The sequence below is a fragment of the Jaculus jaculus genome, chromosome 6, assembly GCF_020740685.1.
Source record: "Jaculus jaculus isolate mJacJac1 chromosome 6, mJacJac1.mat.Y.cur, whole genome shotgun sequence".
NCBI classification, from domain to species: domain Eukaryota; kingdom Metazoa; phylum Chordata; class Mammalia; order Rodentia; family Dipodidae; genus Jaculus; species Jaculus jaculus.
The window spans coordinates 44,939,794-44,959,393 of record NC_059107.1 but is presented as its reverse complement, the minus strand read 5'-3'; the positions used below and the strand labels follow the sequence as shown (position 1 = coordinate 44,959,393).

Sequence of the window (19,600 nt, the reverse complement as noted above, 5' to 3'; positions counted from 1 at the left end):
GACATTTCAAACAAATAGTATGTTATGGAGTAGAATCCAAAACCCACATATGCATGAAAAGACTTATGATCAGCCTGAGGTGGGCCTCGAGTCCTGGAGATAGAGAGATGGCCGGGACTCTTGTCAAATGCCATGACCTGCCCCTTGCTGCCCCACCTACCCATGCGAAGGAAGCAGATGTTAGATGTCTTGGGCACAAGCTTCCCTGGAGGTGGAGGGCAGTAGGGAATGAGAGCAAGGGAGGCTAAGCAGGAACAGGGCTGGAGAACAAAAAGCACAGCAGAGATGGGCAGGAAGCAGAAAGACAAGTGCAGACTTTCTGACACTAGAGACCAAGCCAAGACGAGACAGAAGCTGAGCCTGGAGAAGAGGCAGCAGACACCTCCCACCTCCTAAGAGGGATCCCTGGCTTTTACCAAGCGGCCTGCAGAATAAGGCACCCCAACTCTATCTCTCACTACACATTCACAGCAAGGGCCACTCTGCACATAACTAAAGACAAGTTTCCTAAAGTGAGTGAATGAATGAGCACTCATGCGCACTCAAATCAATTAGACAACCGGGATCCTCAAAAATTTTTATTCCTTTATTTTTTTTTTGAGGTAGGGTCTCACTGTAGGCCAGGCTGACCTGAAATTCATAGTCTCAGGGTAGCTTCAAACCCATGGCAATCCTACCTCGACCTCCCAAGTGCTGGGATAAAAGGCATGTGTCAGCATGTCTGGCAGATTTTATTCTTTATTTCATTTCTGTCTAACCTCTTCTTTTTGACCAGCACATTGCCTGGTCCACACTTTTGTCATGCTGGCATTCACAATTTTTTTTTAAAATAAGTTAATTTACAACAGTGGGAGGATTTCATTTTAGTGCTTCAGAAAATGTGATTGTTCCTTGGAAGCCTGCATTCCTCCATAACCCTGGATAATGGTGGTTTTGTTATTTTGGTAAGTTATCTCAGACAGATAGCAGAACATTTTTTTTTTTTCCCCCGAGGTAGGGTCTCACTCTAGCTCAGGCTGACCTGGAATTCACTTTGTAGTCTCAGGGTGGCCTTGAACTCACAGTGATCCTCCTACCTCTGCTTCCCAAGTGCTGGGATTAAAGGCATGCGCCACCACGCCCGGCTTTAGCAGAACATCTTAAAAAAAAGAGTTAGGTGCTTTGACATGGTAGCAAAAAAAAGAAACCAGACAAACAAAAAACCCTGTAAAGTCTCAAGAAGTTCAAAAACTGTCTTGCTAGGAAGACTGATTTCTGTAGCCCAACAAAGACTCAGAGTTTTCAGTAGACTTGAGCCTTCTTGTCTCTGCCCTGCCCCCACCAGCAATCTCCAGGACTGTTCCCCTGGCTAATTCCTGTGAGACTCTGACAGGGCAGACGAATAGTGAAGAGCCATGAACTTGTCCAGCTGGCCCAGGTCTCGTGCAGGTGCAGCTGCCAGTAGTTTAGATGGAGCTCAGCGTCCAGGAAGCACCTGCCACCAACTCCGCAAAGAGCAGCAGAAAGCAGAAGCAGGTCACCACCAAGGGAGCAGAACCCCCTCTCCTTCCACTCCATCACCGGCTATGTGACGTGCAGAACTTTTACACATTAAATTACTCTCTTCAGATACAATAAAACATCATTCCATAGATTCTCTTTGAAAAGTTTCCCATTCCTTTCTTACCTTATAAAATGTGCAAAACCAAACACTGACTTCAAAATAAATAGGAAGAAGTGGGAAGGCTAAACTTTTTTTGTTTTCAAGTGAAAAGTTAAAAACACCAGCTGCATTTCAAAGTATCTTCCGTCTGACCAGAAGGCTGCATAGAACAGTCCTGGGGTCCCAGCACATTGCCGAGTGGGCCTTGCTATGCTCAGAATCCACAGTGGATGCCCCCACTGAGGTCTTTTACCACGCCCTCTTTGATCAGCTTCAGGAGGAACTTGGTCTCTGTGGTCACATTGTGCATGACCTGCCAGTTCATGGCGCTCATGCACTGATTGTCAAAGTAGTGCAAAGGTGTTCGGGGTTGACTGAGGTCATATCCGAATCCTGCCAAGCTGACTTCATCACACAGATGTGTGGCTAAGACAATGGCAATGACACCAATCGTGGGTATATTCTGAAAAACAACGACCACGGTTTAAACAAAAAGTTGCAGTGCAATTCACTGTTGTGCAGGTAACTGAATGTCCTATACAATCATACGCGCTGCACTGGGGCTGGAACTTTGTATACACAGAAACCAAAGTCTAACTCCATTCAAGTTAGGAAATCTCAATTCTAATTTTTTTATTTTTGTTGTTGTTGTTTTGGTTTTTGGAGGTAGGGTTTCACTCTAGTCCAGGCTGACCTGGAATTCACTGTGTCGTCTCAGGGTGGCCTTGAACTCACGGTGATCCTCCTATCTCTGCTTCCGAAGTGCTGGCATTAAAGGCGTGTCCAGCTAAGAAATCTCAATTCTAAAGCATGATCTCTGAGCCACTTCATACTTAGAAGGCCCAAGGCAAGGGGACTGCCACGAGTTTGAGGCCAGTCTGGGCTGCAGCGTGAGATGGTCTCAAAAAACAAAACCCAAAGCAGACCAAAACCATGGTTTGTGATAGAAGCATTTTTAAATATTCCCTCAAAAGGTTGTCTAACAGGTTTTCAGGTTATCAGGTTATCAGGTTAAAAGGTGTTTTGAGCTAAGTGCGGTGGCGCATCCCAGCACTCACAAGGCAGAGGTAGGAGGATCGCCATGAGTTCGAGACCACCCTGAGACGACATAGTGAAATCCAGGTCAGCTTGAGCTAGAGTGAGAGCTTGCCTCTAAAAACTATAAAATAAAAAAACAAAAATAAAAGGTGTTCTTTCTAAAGCTTCTTCCCTCTAAACTTCTTCATGATGGACAGAGCCTTCAAGCAAGCTTATTTCTTTTCATGTATGACAAAGGTCTATGATGCCTGCTCCTCAGAAATAGGACCTTCCACGGTCCTTCCCAGGGCATAGCTTCGGAGCCCATCTCTCCTATGAGACGTGTTTTCCCTAAGTATGGAGAGTCCGCAGTTCTCTTACATCCATCCTGCAGCTATGTCCCACCATTTGTTTTTCTGGCCACCAACATTTCCAGAACATTTGCAGTTACACAGCTGCTAAGCCAGTTTTTAAAAATGTATTTTATTAATTTATTTGAGAGGGAGAGAAAGAGGGAGGGAGAGAGCCTCTAGCCACTGCAAAGAAACTCCAGATGCTTGTGCCCCCTTGTGCATCTGGCTTACGTGGGTCCTGGAGAGTAGAATCGGGATCCTTTGGCTTTGCCTTAACTGCTAAACCATCTCTCCAGCCCCACGATTTTTCTTTTTCACCCTGATTGAATAAGTAGAAATCGTGGACTTTAATGTTTGTTCCTTTTTGATACTTTAATTCTATTTTTTATTTGAGAGTGAGAGAGAGAAAAAGAGGCAGATAAAGAGAGAGACAGAATGGGCGCATCAGGGCCTCCAGCCATTACAAATGAACTCCAGAGGGATGTGCACCCTTGTGCATCTGGCTTATGTGGGTCCTGGGGAACTGAGCCTTGAACTGGGGTCCTTAGGCTCCACAGGCAAGCACTTAACTGCTAAGCCATCTCTCCAGCTCTAATTCTATTTTTTATATGTGTGTGCATACACATGTGTGAGGAGGCCAGAGGACCACCTCAGGAATGCTATCTTTTTGAGACAAGGTCTCCCACTGGCATGAAACTTACCAGTTAGGCTGGATTGGCTGTCCAGTGCACTCTAGGGATCTGCCTACCTCTACCTCCCCAGTGCTGGGATTACAAGTGAGTACCACATAACTTGCATTTTTATGTGGGTTCTGGGGATTGAACGCAGGTCCTCATGCTTATAAGGCAAGCACTTTACGAATGAAACTATCTCCTGGGCTGTGACTTAATTTTTTTTAAATTAATTAGTTTGTCTGCTTGCTTTTTTTCAGAAAGGGTCTTGCCATATAGCTCAGGCTAGCTTCAATTCCCTGATCCCCCTGCCTCGATCTCCCCAATGATGGCTTACAGGCAATGCTACCCTGCCTAGCAATAATTGCTCCTTTAAAAAAATATCCTGTTGACTCTGACCTAGCAGGCCCAATGCCCAACTGGTTTTGTATTCTTACTATGCCAGCATTCCTCTATCTGCCTTGTATCTTGACATGCCTTCTGGGGTGTGCAACTCTGGCACTGTGCCTTCTGGATGTGTACCTTGGTCTTGGGTACAGCCAGCACAGGAAAAATACAAACAGCCCTTAGCTGTCTTCCCTGAAAGCTATTGCTGATTTAGTCACAAGTTCAGCATGGCTTATCTGAAGTGCTTGGGACTCCAAGATTTTCAGATACTCTTGGAATAGAGCCAAGTCTAAACATGGTATTCTTCTTTCAAATATGCCTTGCATTTTGATTGAAATTTTCACTTGTGATATACTGTTACTGCTGTAAGAGTTTTAGATTTTGTATCTTCAGATCAGGGATGTTCAACCTGAAGTATTTTTTGTTTCTTCTTTCTTTTTTTTTTTTTTTTTTTTAATTTTTACTTACTTATTTGAGAGTGACAGAGAGAAAGAGGGAGAGAGAGAGGGAGAGAGAGGGAGAATGGGCACACCAGGGCCTCCAGCCACTGCAAACGAGCTCCAGACGTGTCTGCCCCCTTGTGCATCTGGCTAACATGGGTCCTGGGGAATCAAGCCTCAAACCGGGGTCCTTAGGCTTCACAGGCAAGTGCTTAACTGCTAAGCCATCTCTCCAGCCCTTGTTTAGTTTTTGACATGTAAATATACCACCTTTTAATGCATCTTACTTGAGCCTGTAGCTTCCATAAAATATGTTCTTTTTCTCTAAATTGGATGAATCATGCTCCCATGTGAGCTTATAGATTCAGGTAGCTCAGGGAACCTCCATGGATCCCACCAATTATTAAATCTCTTTCTGCTTTGTGTCTTTCTATCTCTCTCAGCAGCCCCCTCACTGGTTACAAAGGCACCCCAGGGCCATTCTGAATGTTGAAAGAGAAACCAGGAGAAGTGAGCACCAGCAAAGCTTTGCCATGCCATCCTGCAGAGCTGCGAGGCACTGTTCTGTCTCCAGCACGTCATAGGGCACCCTGCACACAGGGGACCCACAACGCATGTTTGGGGAAAGTATGTGAAACCAACAGTTCATGGAGTAAATCTGTGAAGGGAGCTCAGAAATGACAAGAAACTCCCCAAATTATGTCACTGGTACAAAATGCCTCCTGAGGTCATACTTCCTTCTTGCCAGAAGGGCATATATGCTGGGTTAAAGACTATTCATTCCTTTTGTGACAGGTTCTCACTCTGGCCTTGACTTTATAACCATTCTGCCTCACAGGATTACAGTGTGTGCCACTCAACTACGACAACCCATGTTTTAAAATAATGCATACTGACTGCTAGGCTCACCTACAAGTAAAGGATCGACTTACCCTCCCTACATTCCTGCCAAATAAGGACACTGGTAAACTTTTAAAATTTTGCTAGAAAGTAGGAAAACAAAACTCAGTGTGATTATGTTTGTAATCCCAGCACTGGGAGGCAGAGGCACGAGGATAACTGCAAGTTCAAGGCTGGTCTGGTCTACACAGAGAATTCCTGGTCAACAGGGAGGGGATACATAGTCTCAAAAGCCCAAAACCATAAAAAGTGGGTAAAAAAAGTCACTGTGTGGTGGAGGGATGGCTTAGCAGTTTAGGTGTTTGCCTGCAAAGCCAAAGGACCCAGGTTCGATTCCCCATGACCCACGTTAGCCAGATGCAGAAGGGGGCGCGTGCATCTGGAGTTTGTCTGCAGTGGCTGGAGGCCCTGGCACGCCCATTCTCTCTCTCTCCCCCTCCCTCCCTCTTTCTCTGTCAAATAAATTTTAAAAAATATTTTTTAAAAAGTTATGGTGGTTCTATCTTACTTACTTACTATATTTACTACCTTAATTACTGGTGACAGTGAATATTTTATCTTTTTTTGGGTTATTTTACTTTCTTCTGTTGTCAAATGTCTGTTTAATTTTTAAGTTTTGTTTTGTTTTTTTTTTTTTAAGGTAGGGTCTCTAACTCAGGCTGACCTACAATTCACTATGTAGTCCTAGGCCTACCTCTGTGTCCCAAGGGCTGGACTAAAGGCATGCACTACCACACCTAGCCTAATTTTTAAGTCTTAATTCCATTGTTCCTCCTTTCTGGTTCATCATTGTCTTCCAGATCTAGTGAGAGCTCTTTGTATTTTAGGCATGTTTCCTGTCACACATGTGTTAAATTATGCTATGAAATATTTCCCTAAAGGTCTTACAAGTTTCAGAGACACAGATCTAGCTTTTCAGGTCATCAGGCCACAAGTTATAGGTATCTCTGCCCTCCCCACCATGAAGCACATGCTAATTAGAGGATGAAGATGACTCAGTGTGCAGCCTAAGAGCACAAAGGCTCTCAAGTCAGGTTGTAACATAAACCCCCGGGAAGTCTGAAACTTCCCTAACTCTGACCAACTAACTGAGGCCCAAGCAACAACTGAAAGGCACTGTTCTAGAAGACTGACTTCTTTTACCATCATTTATAAAGTGTTGATAAGTACCAATTTTTACCTGAAAAGCTCATAGAGTTAAAACATGAAGAACTTTTTTACAGACTAACAAAGTACCTTTTAGCAATCTGCAGTTAAATGGGGTCCTGGATTAAGAATACTTTAGTTAAGGGCTGGAAAGATGGCTTAACAGTTAAGGTGTTTGCCTGCAAAGCCAAAGGACCCAGGTTCGATTCCCCAGGACCCATGTTAGCCAGATGCACAGGGGGTGCACGTGTCTGGAGTTCATTTGCAGTGGCTGGGGGGCCTGGTGTGCCCATTGTCTCTCTCTCTCTCCCCCTCTTTCTCTGTTAAATAAATAAATAAGAAAGTATTTTTAAAATGATTATAATTAAAATCTCAGTGGCATAAGTGCCCGCTACACTAAAGAGCAGAAGCCCAGAGGGAGAAGGCTAAGTAGACCCTGAGGATCCCTGGCCCCACAGTGTGGAATGATAAATGCACACAGAGTTTCTAATCTGTGGCAAGGCTTCACCACTGGAAAGGAGTCTGGGTACACAGCTGAGCACATAGAACATTTGAACACATCTCCCCTCAGCCACAGAAACAGCTAACAAAAATACCTTATCTTGGCCCCAGAATCTTGACTGAGGTTCTGAGTACTGAAGGATGTCAAAGGCAGTTTCTTTGATAATAACTGGATTCAGGATCCTGAAGTGTTTTGGCTGAAGTGGGATTTTTTCTGCCACCTGTTTCCAGAAGAAGAGTCGCACCCAAAATGGCTAAGGAAAGCAAGCAAGCAAGTGATCATTAGGAATATTTAACACAGTTATCCTGTCAGCAGAGAGGGAGAAAGCAATCACCGTGAGTTACACAAAGGCCACCCAGCTTCATACCCCATATCCTAAAGTATGGTCATTTGGACGCAGGGAAATGCACGTGCCTCAATCACTCACAAAAGTCCCGGAAGATTCACTTTACAAAGGTGGCACTGGACAAGAAGAGAAGTCTAAGACTAGTTTGTTTGCTGGAGGAACAAATTTCTCTGGGAAACGCGGCTTCAGTTAGGAAGCCACTTTTTGGGGGTTGTTTTTAAAATCTATGACCATTATTTTCCCAGGGGAAGCCAAGTTAATAGTTCAACTTGTGAACATTAAGTTATGTGCATGCCCTGGCAGATGGGTACTTTACCTTGCAGCCTCTGTCAGCTGACTTTATTTCCTAGGTCATAAAGTTGCTTGGCAACTGATTGACTGCAAGCCACCTCTGAACCTCATTTTTCTGTTAGACCTTCTACCTAATGGAAAACCCAGAAGACCACAGTAACCTGCACAGAACCCAGCTCTGGAGATGTAAATCCTCCATCACATAGAGGATATGTGACAAGTGTAGTATGTTCTCATAGTTTTGTTGTTTGTTTGTTTTCTAGGCAGGGTCTCACTCTAGCCCAGGCTGACCTGGAATTCACTTTGTAGTCTCAGGGTGGCCTCAAATTCTTGGCGATCCTCCTACCTCTGCCTCTCGAGTGCTGGGATAAAGGTGTGCGTCACCATGCCCAGCATGTTCTTATAGTTTTGTACACAGCTATTTGTGATCAGCTTGATAACTGAGCTCTGGAATTTATGTCCATACTACAAAGTAATGTAATCCATTATTGTGAAGACTACCAACAGGAATATGACTAGATGAGAGCCATCTCCTCTGAATGCTTTGCATGTATTCCAATAATAGGACCAATACTAAGTCATTTTGGAGAATGTACTTGGGATGTTATATATATATTCTCTTGAATATGTTCAACAAAAATCCAAACAAATCTCACTTCTGAAACTAACCAAAAGCCATCAGCTCCACACTGAGAATAAGGTGCTGCTCAACCTCCGTAAAACAAACCGTGGTCCTGAAGTTGTTGTTCCTTTAGGTAATGACCATAACTCTCATGTCTACTTTTAATTGTTGCGTTATTTTGAGGCAGGGTCACATTTAGTCCAGGGTGGCCTCAAAAATGCAATGTAGCTGAGGATGGTCTTGAATTCCTGATCCTCTTGCTCCTACCTATTAAGTGTTGGGATTACAGGCATGTGCCATCACACCTGGCTTCACAAAATAATTAAAAAATATTCTTAGGGTTGGAGAGATAGCAGTTAAGCGCTTGCCTGTGAAGCCTAAGGAACCCGGTTCAAGGCTCAATTCCCCAGGACCCACATAAGCCAGATGCACAAGGTGGTGCATGCATCTGGAATTCATTTGCAGCAGCTAGAGGCCCTGGTGCACCCATTCTCTCTCTTTCTCTGTCTCTTTCTCTCTCTGTCTACCACTCTCAAATATATAAATAAATAAATATATTCTTAGCTGAGTATGGTGGTGCATGCCTTTAATCTCAGCACTTGGGAGGCAGAGGTAGGAGGATTGCCATGAGTTCAAGGCCACCCTGAGATGACATGGTGATTCCAGGACAGCTTGGGCTGGAGTGAGACCCTACCTTGAAAAAATAAAAAATATATATATACACATACATACATATATATATATACACATATATATTCTTATTTATTCATTTGCAAGAGTGAGCGTGTATGAGAAAGAGAAAATGTATGCATGTGTGTGTGTGTGTGTGTGTGTGTGTGTATGTGCACACACACATGTATGGGTATACCAGGGCTTTCTGCTGCTGCAAACAAACTCCAGACAATTGCTTTCAAACCTGGGCTAGCAGCTTTGCAAGCAAGTGCCTTTAACTGCTTAGTTATCTCACCAGCCCACACAAACTAATTATTAATTAGGTTCTGAAAGCAATTTGTAGCCAAGAGTTCTGTGAAGATTTCTGAAAAGGTGGCTATCATTTGAAAGCCAACACAATAATACGCATTCCACTGAATGTGCTTAAAAATAACATTGCATAATTACAGTTTGAAACTCTGTCACTTTTTACTAGGGCCCACTTGACAGCTGAATTTCTAGTGCTTACCAGGGTTTCATTTTTTACCATTGCTTGAAGCCAGTTGAAATCAACACTCTTAAATAAAACAGCAACGAACAAGTCATTGGCATAATATTCAACATCAGACAGTGGTGCACCTTCTGGATAGGTCATCCTTATAGTAGTTTTATTTCCAACATCCTGGGAATATCCCTCCACTGGTGCACTGTTTAGCCTATTCAAATGAAAAGGAAGAAGACATGCTGACAAAGCCAGCCATCAAGTATCTTATCGTAGCATGCAGCAACCCAATAGCTATAGGTTAGGATGTGGTTGGGGTAGGCCTCCCTCCCAGCAGCCTGATAACCCACACATTTCTCTCCTGAGTACTGGATGGACACAGCCCTCAGTTCATGATGGAAAAAACAAATATAACCCTAAACTGTCAATTTAAGAATTTCGTCTTTGGACCAGCCAGGCCAAATATGCCAACTGTGCAATAGCGGCATGTCTGTTATGGGGGAAACCAACCACTCTCTACTTGGACTGGAGGTCTGCTCCACAGGAGGGAATTCATGTCTGGTACTGAAAACCTAGTCAAAAGCTTATGGCTGGGGAGGTTACAAGCCCTATGGGAGTAATGCCGGCTGTTATCTGGCTAAATGCATATATTATGCCCACCAAACTGCCTTGTAAGCACTTTATAGTGTTTATGCCCATTTATTACTACTACTCACTTCTGGTTAGACAAACTTCCCTTTTCAGATGGCAGTGACCAATGGGGTAACTAAAAATCACCAAAATGCTGAGAAAAAATGACAGAGGAGTGTTCAGCACTGAAACATCTCTATCACACCCTCCAAGACTCAGGGTCTATTGCAGAAGATGTGGCAGAAGAGTCAAAAGAAGGGTAGGACTGCTTACAATGCTGTATTCCAGGTACAAAAAGTGGCCTGAGTGTTCATGACCTTGGAGTACCTGACACTATCTACACAAAATCTTCGTAACAGGAGGAAAAGATCATAGATGACATCGATGTAAAAGGACTAATTAGAAAGAAGAAGGGATTCAATTGGGGGTGGATTTGAGAGGGGAAGAATGGAGGTATGGGAGAGAATTATCATGGTTTATTGTCTATACTTATGGGAGTTCTCAATAAAAAGTTTAAGTAAAAAAAAAAAAGAATTCCATCCTGTCCAGATATTTTAAGGCAATCTAAGAATATTACATTTTGGACATTTTCTGGATCTCAGTGAAGTTTCCATGAAAATGTCCCATTTACTTCAATTAAAAGTTCTTGCCAGAATTTCAAAGCCTGTGAGTAAGTAGGATTACAGGATTCTGTCACTGTGCCCAGCCAGTTACACTGTTTTGAAATATCAAGAAATAATAAAAAAAAATAATAACAACAACAAAAACAAGTCTTTTTCTTCTCATGTATTATCACACCTGTGTGCAACCCTTCTTTTCTATTGCATGGCCACTTCTAACCCCTGGTCATTAAAACAGATTGCTGGACATGACAACTAAATGCAGAAGCATGACCCTGGACCAGATTTCTTTTCTTCTCTTTTTTAAACTAAAGGACATAATTGGGATAAATGGCAAAATGTGATTCAAGTCTGTACATCGGGTCTATGTTAAAGTAATGAATTAATACAATCATTGTGTGGCATAAGTGTCTTAATTCTGAGTATTGTGCCTTGTTCTTAGGGAATGCATGCTGATAGATTTAGGGTTTGCTCCGTATAACTTTCAAGGGTACTGAAAAGAGTAACAGTACAGGTGGTTTCTGACTTTTGGTGTTCACCTTAACATTTTTCAACATTATGATGACATGCCACCAATGTGTTCAGTAGAAAACTGACTCTGGCCAGGTGTGGTGGTGCACACCTTTAATCCCAGCATTGGGGAGGCAGAGGTAGGAGGATCACTGTGAGTTCAAAGCCAGCCTGAGACTACATAGTGAATTTCAGGCCAGCCTGAACTAGAGGAAATCCCTACCCTGAAAAACCAAAAACAAACAAAACAACAAAAAACCCACAGCATGTTACAATAACAACCCCCCCCCCCAAAAAAAAAGGAAACTGACTCTGAATTTCGGATTTTGATTTTTTTCCCTTAGGCTAATGATGTGGCAAATTTTGTTATGAGATTGAGCAACAGTCACACTTCTGCCATTCATGTGATCTTGAGAGGAATGACTAGCACCTTGTGCTGTGACCCAGCTAGGATGCTGAACAGGTTAGGTGGGTTTAAAGCTTTTTTTTTTTTCTTTCTTTTTGATTTTTTTTGAGGCAGAGTCTCACTCTAGTCTAGGCTGACCTGGAATTTTCTCAGGGAGGCCTTGAGCTCATGGCAATCCTCCTACCTCAGCTTCCTGAGTGGATTAAAGGGGTGCGCCACCATGCCCAGCTCAATGCATTTTTTACAATACTTTTTTCAACTATGACCAACTGGTTTACCAAGAGGAAGCCATTTGTGAGGTAAGGTACACTTGAATAAAGAGAAAATGACAGGAAAAAATGGGATAAAATGTAATCAACTAAGGAATCTGGAAGAACGGTAAGTGGGAATTCTTTGTACAATTCCTGCCTCGTTTCTGGTGTATTTGGAATGGGTTGAAATCTAAACATTATGAAAATAAAAAAAGCTTCTTAACCAATGTTTCCCTACACTGAGTCTCAGTTGCCATTCTCCTGTGTCTAGTGTCTAGTGGCCTCCTCCCAGTCCCTATGCTTTAAGTCCTCACACCCAAGCCTGGACCAGCCATCCCTGGGCCTTCCCAGCTGTACTAGCCTGTCCCCCACTAGATGTGACTCCTATCCAGAACTCACCTGTCTCCCCTCTGAAGTGTCATATGCCACCTCCTCTCCCAGCTGTCTCTCTCCTAGATCTCAAGGCACAAAATTCGAACACTGGCTCTCCACAGCCCCGTCCTACCGCTACGTGAATGTGGGGGTCTTAGCCTTACCTCCTCCAAGTGCTGCCTGTACAAGGGTGGGTCATTTATCTGCTCAAACAGGGCCAGAGACAAGGGCCTAGAAGCCTCTAAACCTTGTAGTTTTTAGGACCATATTGGACCTTGGATCCTGTAATACTTTTAGGGTATTTTTCTATGACACAAGCTTATGATGGCAGGCATCAGAAAGCACCCAGGGACTGGCAGCTGTTACATGCTGCCACCCTGCTGCCCTGGGGCCATGTGGAGCCTCACACTGTAAACCACTCCTGCTCTCAGTAGCCTGCAATTCCCCTTTTGTTTCAAACTCAGTTCTTCCCTATTTCTTCTGCTTGGCTCTTTTTCTTTCTTTCTTTTTTCTTTTTCTTTCTTTTTTTTTTTTAGTTTTTCGAGGTAGGGTCTCATTCTAGCTCAGGCTGACCTAGAATTCACTATATAGTCTTAGGGTGGCCTGGAACTCATGGCAATCCTCCTACCTCTGCCTCCCAAGTGCTGGGATTAAAGGCGTGTGCCACCACACCCAGCTTGCTTGGCTCTTTCAAATGCCTATCTTTTCTAAAATCTCTCCCCCCCACCCCCCCATCCCCGGCTTCATGCACTCTCCAAAAGTAGCTATGGGTTTACTGAGCTGCTGCTACTGCAGCCCTGCCACAGTTTTAAGCGATTTACACCCGCCAGTGCACTCTGCCTCCACAGGAATCCTGCAACAGATAAGCTGTCATTATTTCCACTTTATAGATGAGAAAACAAAGGCATAGGGTAGTTGTCCCAAATTACAAAGAGAACATTTTTAGGATCAAAATGGGTAACATGAATTTTGTCACTGCCCCTACCTAACTAGAGATTTTTCTTCACTACTCTAGTTCTGACAGCAGTTCCACAAATACCTTGGACTCCCTGACCAGAAATCTTGGTGTCTCTTGACATTAGTTAAAAAAAAAAAAAAAAAAAAAAAAGCCTAAAAAGCCGGGAGGTGGAGGTAGGAGGAACACTGTGAGTTTGAGGCCACCCTGAGACTCTGCAGTGAATTCCAGGTCAGCCTGGACTAGAGTGAAACCTTACCTTGAATCCCCCTACCCCCACAAAAATAAAGTTTTCAAGCTTTCTCAATATGCCTCACAGAGTTATTCTGTCACTATTTCTAATTTCTGTGTGCCATCCCAGATAACTTCACATGGTCATTCTGACATCTCTGAATCCAGGCTTTATTCTTACCCTCCCACCCACCATGTACTTTTACCAGATGGACTGAATTAGGATCCATTTCTCACCATTCCTAGGATAGGGACAGTAAACTTACTGTGCTCTATCAAGGGTCTGCAAAACAGTCCCATGTCTTGGAGCCAAGGATTCTACTTTAAATAAGTACCCTAAAGAAATAATCAGAGCTGGACAGAGATACGTGAATAAGAATATAAAAAGCATTTTCACAATAAAAAGAAGATGGAAACATTGCACATGTCTAGCAGCAGAATCACTAAATAACTTAGGATGCCCTCTATGAATATTTAATAACCTCAGACACTCCTCACAGATGCACAAGCGCACTCGGAACATGTCCAGAATAGACATGGAAAAGAGAAAACGGTTAGTTTTCTATGAGTGCTTCTTTCTTTTTTTCTTGCACGTTTTTTCTATCTTTAGTAAATGAGTATCTTTTCTCTTTACTATTGAAAACATCTTCAATTAATTAATTAATTAATTTTGCTGTGCTAAGCACTGAACTACTGAACCCAGAGCCTCATGCATGGTAAGTAAATGTTCTACCACTGAGCTCCAACCACAAGCTAGAAAAATAATTTTTTAATATTTTTGTTTATTTTTATTTATTTATTTGAGAGTGACAGACAGAGAGAAAGAGGCAGAAAGGGGGGGGAGGAGGGAGGGAGAGAGAGAGAGAGAGAGAGAGAGAATGGGCACGCCAGGGCCACCAGCCACTGCAAATGAACTCCAGATGCATGCGTCCCTTGTGCATTGGCTAACATGGGTCCTGGGGAATCGAGCCTCAAACTGGGGTCCTTAGGCTTCACAGGTAAGCACTTAACTGCTAAGCCACCTCTCCAGCCCAAGAAAAACAATTTTTAAACATTTAAGCCAAAAGAATCTAAGGCAGTTGTCCACTGCTTCCTGTGGGCTTTCTATTCTGGCCAGTGTTGCCTCTCAAAGCCACATGTCCCCCCATCATCACACTCCCACTGTGTCCTGTCACCCTGCCTCACAGAGTTCCTGCTCTGTTGGTTCACCTGGACCCTCTCATTCTTCCAAATGTCCCACTCTTTGGAGCCTTTGCTAGTGACTGTGGTCCACAGCACACTCCTCAAATTAAGTTTAGTACTACACAGTCTGGGGCATTTGGTCATTGTGTGTTGTGTTTAGGTATCTCAGATAATTAAGTCCCTTGAGGCAAGGACTCTGAAAAGATTCTAGTACCCCTCATTGTCCCAAGAGCTGCCTTGACCCAGAGCACTAGAGCAAATTCTAGAGGAGAACGGTTGGTTTTGAACGTAGGTACCTTATCACTACATCGAACTGGTTGAGGGCATGGCCCAGCTCTAGTCCACGCAAGATTCCCCCATTCCCAATAACCACGCAGCGCCTGCAGTGCTTGGCTCCTAAGTGCTCCGGAAAGTCGTGCTCAGGCAGAATGTCCAAAAGGCTCTGGACTTTACTGGAGAACTTCCAGAATCCAAAAGGAGGGTCATATTTGTTCTCAGCTTTGCTGGCTCTGGGGACCTTTTGCACGAAGGGCGCCAAGTCCATGCTGTATTTTTGCTCAAATAACAGGGCCATTGCCATCTTCGCGAACTTGGGTCGACATTCCTTCTGCAACACTTGCTGTGCATATCTCTGAGCTCTCTAGAAGGGAACAACACCGAGACAGGCTTAGAAACCTCTCCATCAGAAATGCTCCTGTACAGATGACACGCTGTTCTGTGATTTCTGAGGTGGCTCCCTTGTTATTGTCCTTTAATGTGGAACATTTGCCTTTTAAGATTAGTTCATGCTCAGAGACAGGAAGAAATGTGGCAGCATTACATGGTAAGGGCAGAAAGTGCAAGAGTTTATAAGGACAGCATAAGGGACTCCTACCTCCCGCTTGTGACCTAACATTACACAAATAAATTTGGGGTGAAAAGTTTGAAGCTAGCCAGAGCTATCAGCTTAAGGACAGCCTGGGATACATAATGAAATGCTGATCAACTCCCCAAGTCTAAAAAAGAGTTTAGTATTGCACGTTTCATAACAGTCTGACGACCCATGCTATAAGATGGATAACATTTGAGGACATTTTGCAAAGTGAAATAAACCAGCCGCAAAAAGACAAACTATGACTTCAATCATGTGCAGTACCTAAGGCAGTCAGATTCGTAAAAGCACAAAGTGGAGTGGAGGGGGCCAGGGACTAAGGAGAGGAGAAGGGGGCTTGTTTAATGGGTAGAGTTCAGTTCTGCAAGATGAGAAAGTCTTGGAGCATATTTCACAGGAGAGTGAGTATACCTAAGCACTGTCAAATGCACATTTCAAAGTGGTTAAGGCTGGGATGCAGCTCGAAGGAGGAGTGCTTGCCTAACATGTGAACATCCGCTGTGTGGTCCCCAGCATTCCTCACCATCCCCAAGGTTAGCATGGTAAATTTTGTTAATGTTTTTTTAAAACCACAATTAAAGAAAGGCTTCATCAGATGCACACAGTGGCACATGCATCTGGAGTACATTTGCAGTGGCTAGAGGCCCTGGTGAACCCCTCCTCTCTAGCTTTCTCTTTCCCCCTATTTCTCTGCTTTCAACAAAATAAATAAAAATTTAAAAATAAAATAAAAATAAACAGGCAGGATGGAGCGTTGGCTTAGCAGTTAAGCGCTTGCCTGTGAAGACTAAGGACCCTGGTTCGAGGCTCGATTCCCCAGGACCCACGTTAGCCAGATGCACATGGGGGCGCACGCGTCTGGAGTTCGTTTGCAGTGGCTGGAAGCCCTGGTGTGCCCATTCTCTCTCTTGCTCTCTGCCTCTCTCTCTCTCTGTCGCTCTCAAATAAATAAATAAAAATAAACAAAAAAAAATTTTAACAAGAAAAAGAAAATAAAAAGGCTTCATATTTCAAGTTTCCATCTAGCATGGTAAGAAAAATGCTTATCAGATTAATGAGCTTCTCAAAGTCAGGAAGACAATTAGCCTAAATGTTGTGATGGTTAATACTGTCAACTTGACAGGATCTAGAATCACCCAGGAGACAAGCCTTTGTACATTTCTGTGAGGGAGTTTCTAGACTGGGTTAAGTGAGGCAGGAAGACCCACACTAAATATGAGCCACACCATCCTGTGGGCTGGGGTCCAGGACCAATGAAAAGGAGCTGAGCACCAGCTTTCATTTCTCTATCTCCTGACTACAGAGGTGCGACCAGCTGCCTCATGCACCTGCTGTCAGGCCTTCTCCCATGAGGGGCTGCACAGCCTCAAACTAAGCTGGGGGAGGTAAACCCTTCCCTCCTGAAGCTGCTTCCTGTCAGGGGTTTTGTTGCAGCCACAAGCAAAGTAACTAATACAAATGTTACAGGAAACATAAAAACTGCTGGTTTCATGTGCATTTCCACAGCAGGACAGTGGTTTGTATGAGCAGGAACAGCTGTTGCATGCCAAGTACATGACCTCAAATGAGTGCAGCAAACCCAGAAGAATGTGCTGCAAATGATGCCTGAGAACTGCTCATGGGGCCCAGCTCCCTGTCATCTTTTTATCTCCACATCCATGTTCACACACCCTGGCCCTGCCTGACACACTGCTCCATAAGAGCACATGTGAGGAGAACACGTGTGAGGAGAGCACACATGATCTTTATAAAATATATTTAAAATCATTTGTGTGAGAGAAAGAACAGAATGGACACATCAAGGCCTTTTGCACCTGCAAGTGAACTCCTTACAGATGCATCACTTTGTGTATCTGGCTTTATACAGGTACTGGGTAACTGAACCTGGGCAGGCAGGCTTTGCAAACAAGCAAGCACCTTTAACTGCTGAACCACCTCTTCAGCCTGTAAAATATATTTATAAAATAACACATCTACCCCATTACACAAGAAACATTTAAAATATTAAAAATTATAGCCTAAACAAGTCATTTGTGCCTGTGAAGAGCATATTGTGTGCATTATGAGGATGTGACCTCATTTCAGAAAAGGGAAACAATATTCTCAGAGCCTCATGCCCACTGTGGCATCCTGAGATGTGGTCACAGGCAAGTTCCTGTTATGGTTTCAAGGCAGAAAACCCAGAAGGGGTCTGTGCTGGCCTGCTGGCCTGGGCTGATCACTTCCCCAGCTCCTGCTCCTGAAATGACATAGAGCTCTACTACAGCAAACAGAAACCACCACACCTGGCATCTTCCTAAGGAACTGGTCAGAAAGCCAGGCAAGGAACTGATCATTGTGCTGTGCCCCTCAATACAGGGGCTCACCATGACCCAGCATGCCAGCAGGCAATGCTACACCCCTAGTGGGACCTGGTTGCCAAACTGGCATATGTGAGTGCAAGAGAAGGGCTATCCTACTGCATTCATTCATCCCTAGACTTCTGGCCCCACAGTCATGAATAGCAATTTTTAAGAGCTTAAACACATCCCAAGCAACTGGTTTTATGGATCTGGGGTTGGAAGGAACATCTACAGAGTCGCAGAACAGCTTCCCAATCAAGTCCTGAATGGAAAGAAAAGTTGTGAGCAAGCTGGAAGTGTGTGCACATCTCTGGAGCTGCCAAATCTTCTCTTCAGAAGTTGCATTTGCAAAGGAGTGAAACTTTATTCCATTCTCATCCTGGCAAAGAGCTCAATTTCAGGCTTCAAATTTAATCTTCTAGACTGTGAGCAGAGCACAAGGCTGAGTGCTACCACACTCTGTGTAGCCCCTCCTGTGCCTGATTCATAGCGGGGGCAGGAAATCGATCTTGAGTGAACAAGCAAGCAAGCTAAATGCCACTAGAGATGTCTCAAGTCACCACCAGTCTATACACACTTTTGTTTCAACTCCTTTAAAGATGCATGCTGGGCTCAGAACGCCCAGATCATACTGGGATAACCTCTTCTAACTATAATCTACCTCAGCATCTCTTCTACTTGCCATGGGCTCGAACCTCACAAGAAAATGCTGAGGAACAAGTGGCTCACATTAAGGAAGTGGAGTATTGAGAGGAAGCAGGGAGGTGGCCCTCTGCTCTACTGCAAATGGCTACAAAGCTGTGAGCCATGGCAGCGAAGTGAAGGAGGGCTGGCTCTTTCCAGCCAGACCTAGGCCTTTTAAAATTTTATTTATTCATTGTTTTTTAAATTATTTATTTATTTATTTGAGAGTGACAGACACAGAGAGAAAGACAGATAGAGGGAGAGAGAGAGAGAATGGGCGTGCCAGGGCTTCCAGCCTCTGCAAACGAACTCCAGACGCGTGCGCCCCCTTGTGCATCTGGCTAACGTGGGTCCTGGGGAACCGAGCCTCGAACCGGGGTCCTTAGGCTTCACAGGTAAGCGCTTAACCGCTAAGCCATCTCTCCAGCCCCTATTTATTCATTTTTAAATGTTAATTTGTAGGGGGGGCATGGGTGCATGTGCCATAATGCATGTGGAGGTCAGAGGACTTCGAGGTGACAGTGTTCCACCTTCTTTGAGACAGGGTCTCTTACTACTGTAAATGAGCTGCCAGACTGCAAACTGTTAGACTAGGTAGCCCACAAGCTTTGGACTCTCCTGGCTCTGTCTCCCATTGTCACAGGTGCATCAAGATCACAGATATGTGTGCAACTTTGCATATGGCTTTATGTGGGTACTAGAAAATTAAACCTGGGCTGAAGGCTTTGCAAGTAAGTGCCCATAACTGCTGAGCCATCTCCCTAGGCTCCCTATTTATTTGAGTGTGTGGTGTTTGTGGAGTATGCATGTGTGTGTGCTGTGTACCCCAAGGATGTGCATGTAGAAGAAAGAGGAGAACAGAGTGTCCTTCTCTTACTGCTCCGTACACTTACTTCCTTGAGTTTACCTCAGTCCAGAGCTGTTCCTGTCCATCAGTGAGCCCCGTCCTCTGGTTTCTTCCACCCCTACCTCCACACCCACAGATGTGGGTTACAGAAACACGTACATTCGCAGCTTCTTATGTGGGTTCTGGGGAGTTGAACTTGGTGATTTTCAGCTAGAGGCTCTCACGCTTA

General features: G+C 44.1%; 1 protein-coding gene across 3 annotated transcripts in view; it reads right to left on the bottom strand.

Annotated features, from left to right (window-relative positions):
- Nucleotides 1-715: 715 nt before the first annotated feature.
- St3gal5 (ST3 beta-galactoside alpha-2,3-sialyltransferase 5) overlaps nt 716-19,600 on the bottom strand; it is a 72,033-nt gene continuing 53,148 nt past the window's right edge. For 2 of the 3 annotated variants that reach the window (XM_045153350.1, XM_045153351.1), the window contains exons 4-7: nt 14,924-15,267; nt 9,498-9,684; nt 7,153-7,311; nt 716-2,105 (exon numbers count right to left, since the gene is read on the bottom strand). In XM_045153350.1, the coding sequence (XP_045009285.1) occupies nt 1,857-2,105; nt 7,153-7,311; nt 9,498-9,684; nt 14,924-15,267 (939 nt within the window). In that variant the 3' untranslated portion in view covers nt 716-1,856. The remainder of the gene's footprint in view (nt 2,106-7,152; nt 7,312-9,497; nt 9,685-14,923; nt 15,268-19,600) is intronic. The other variant, XM_045153352.1, reaches the window with a different exon arrangement.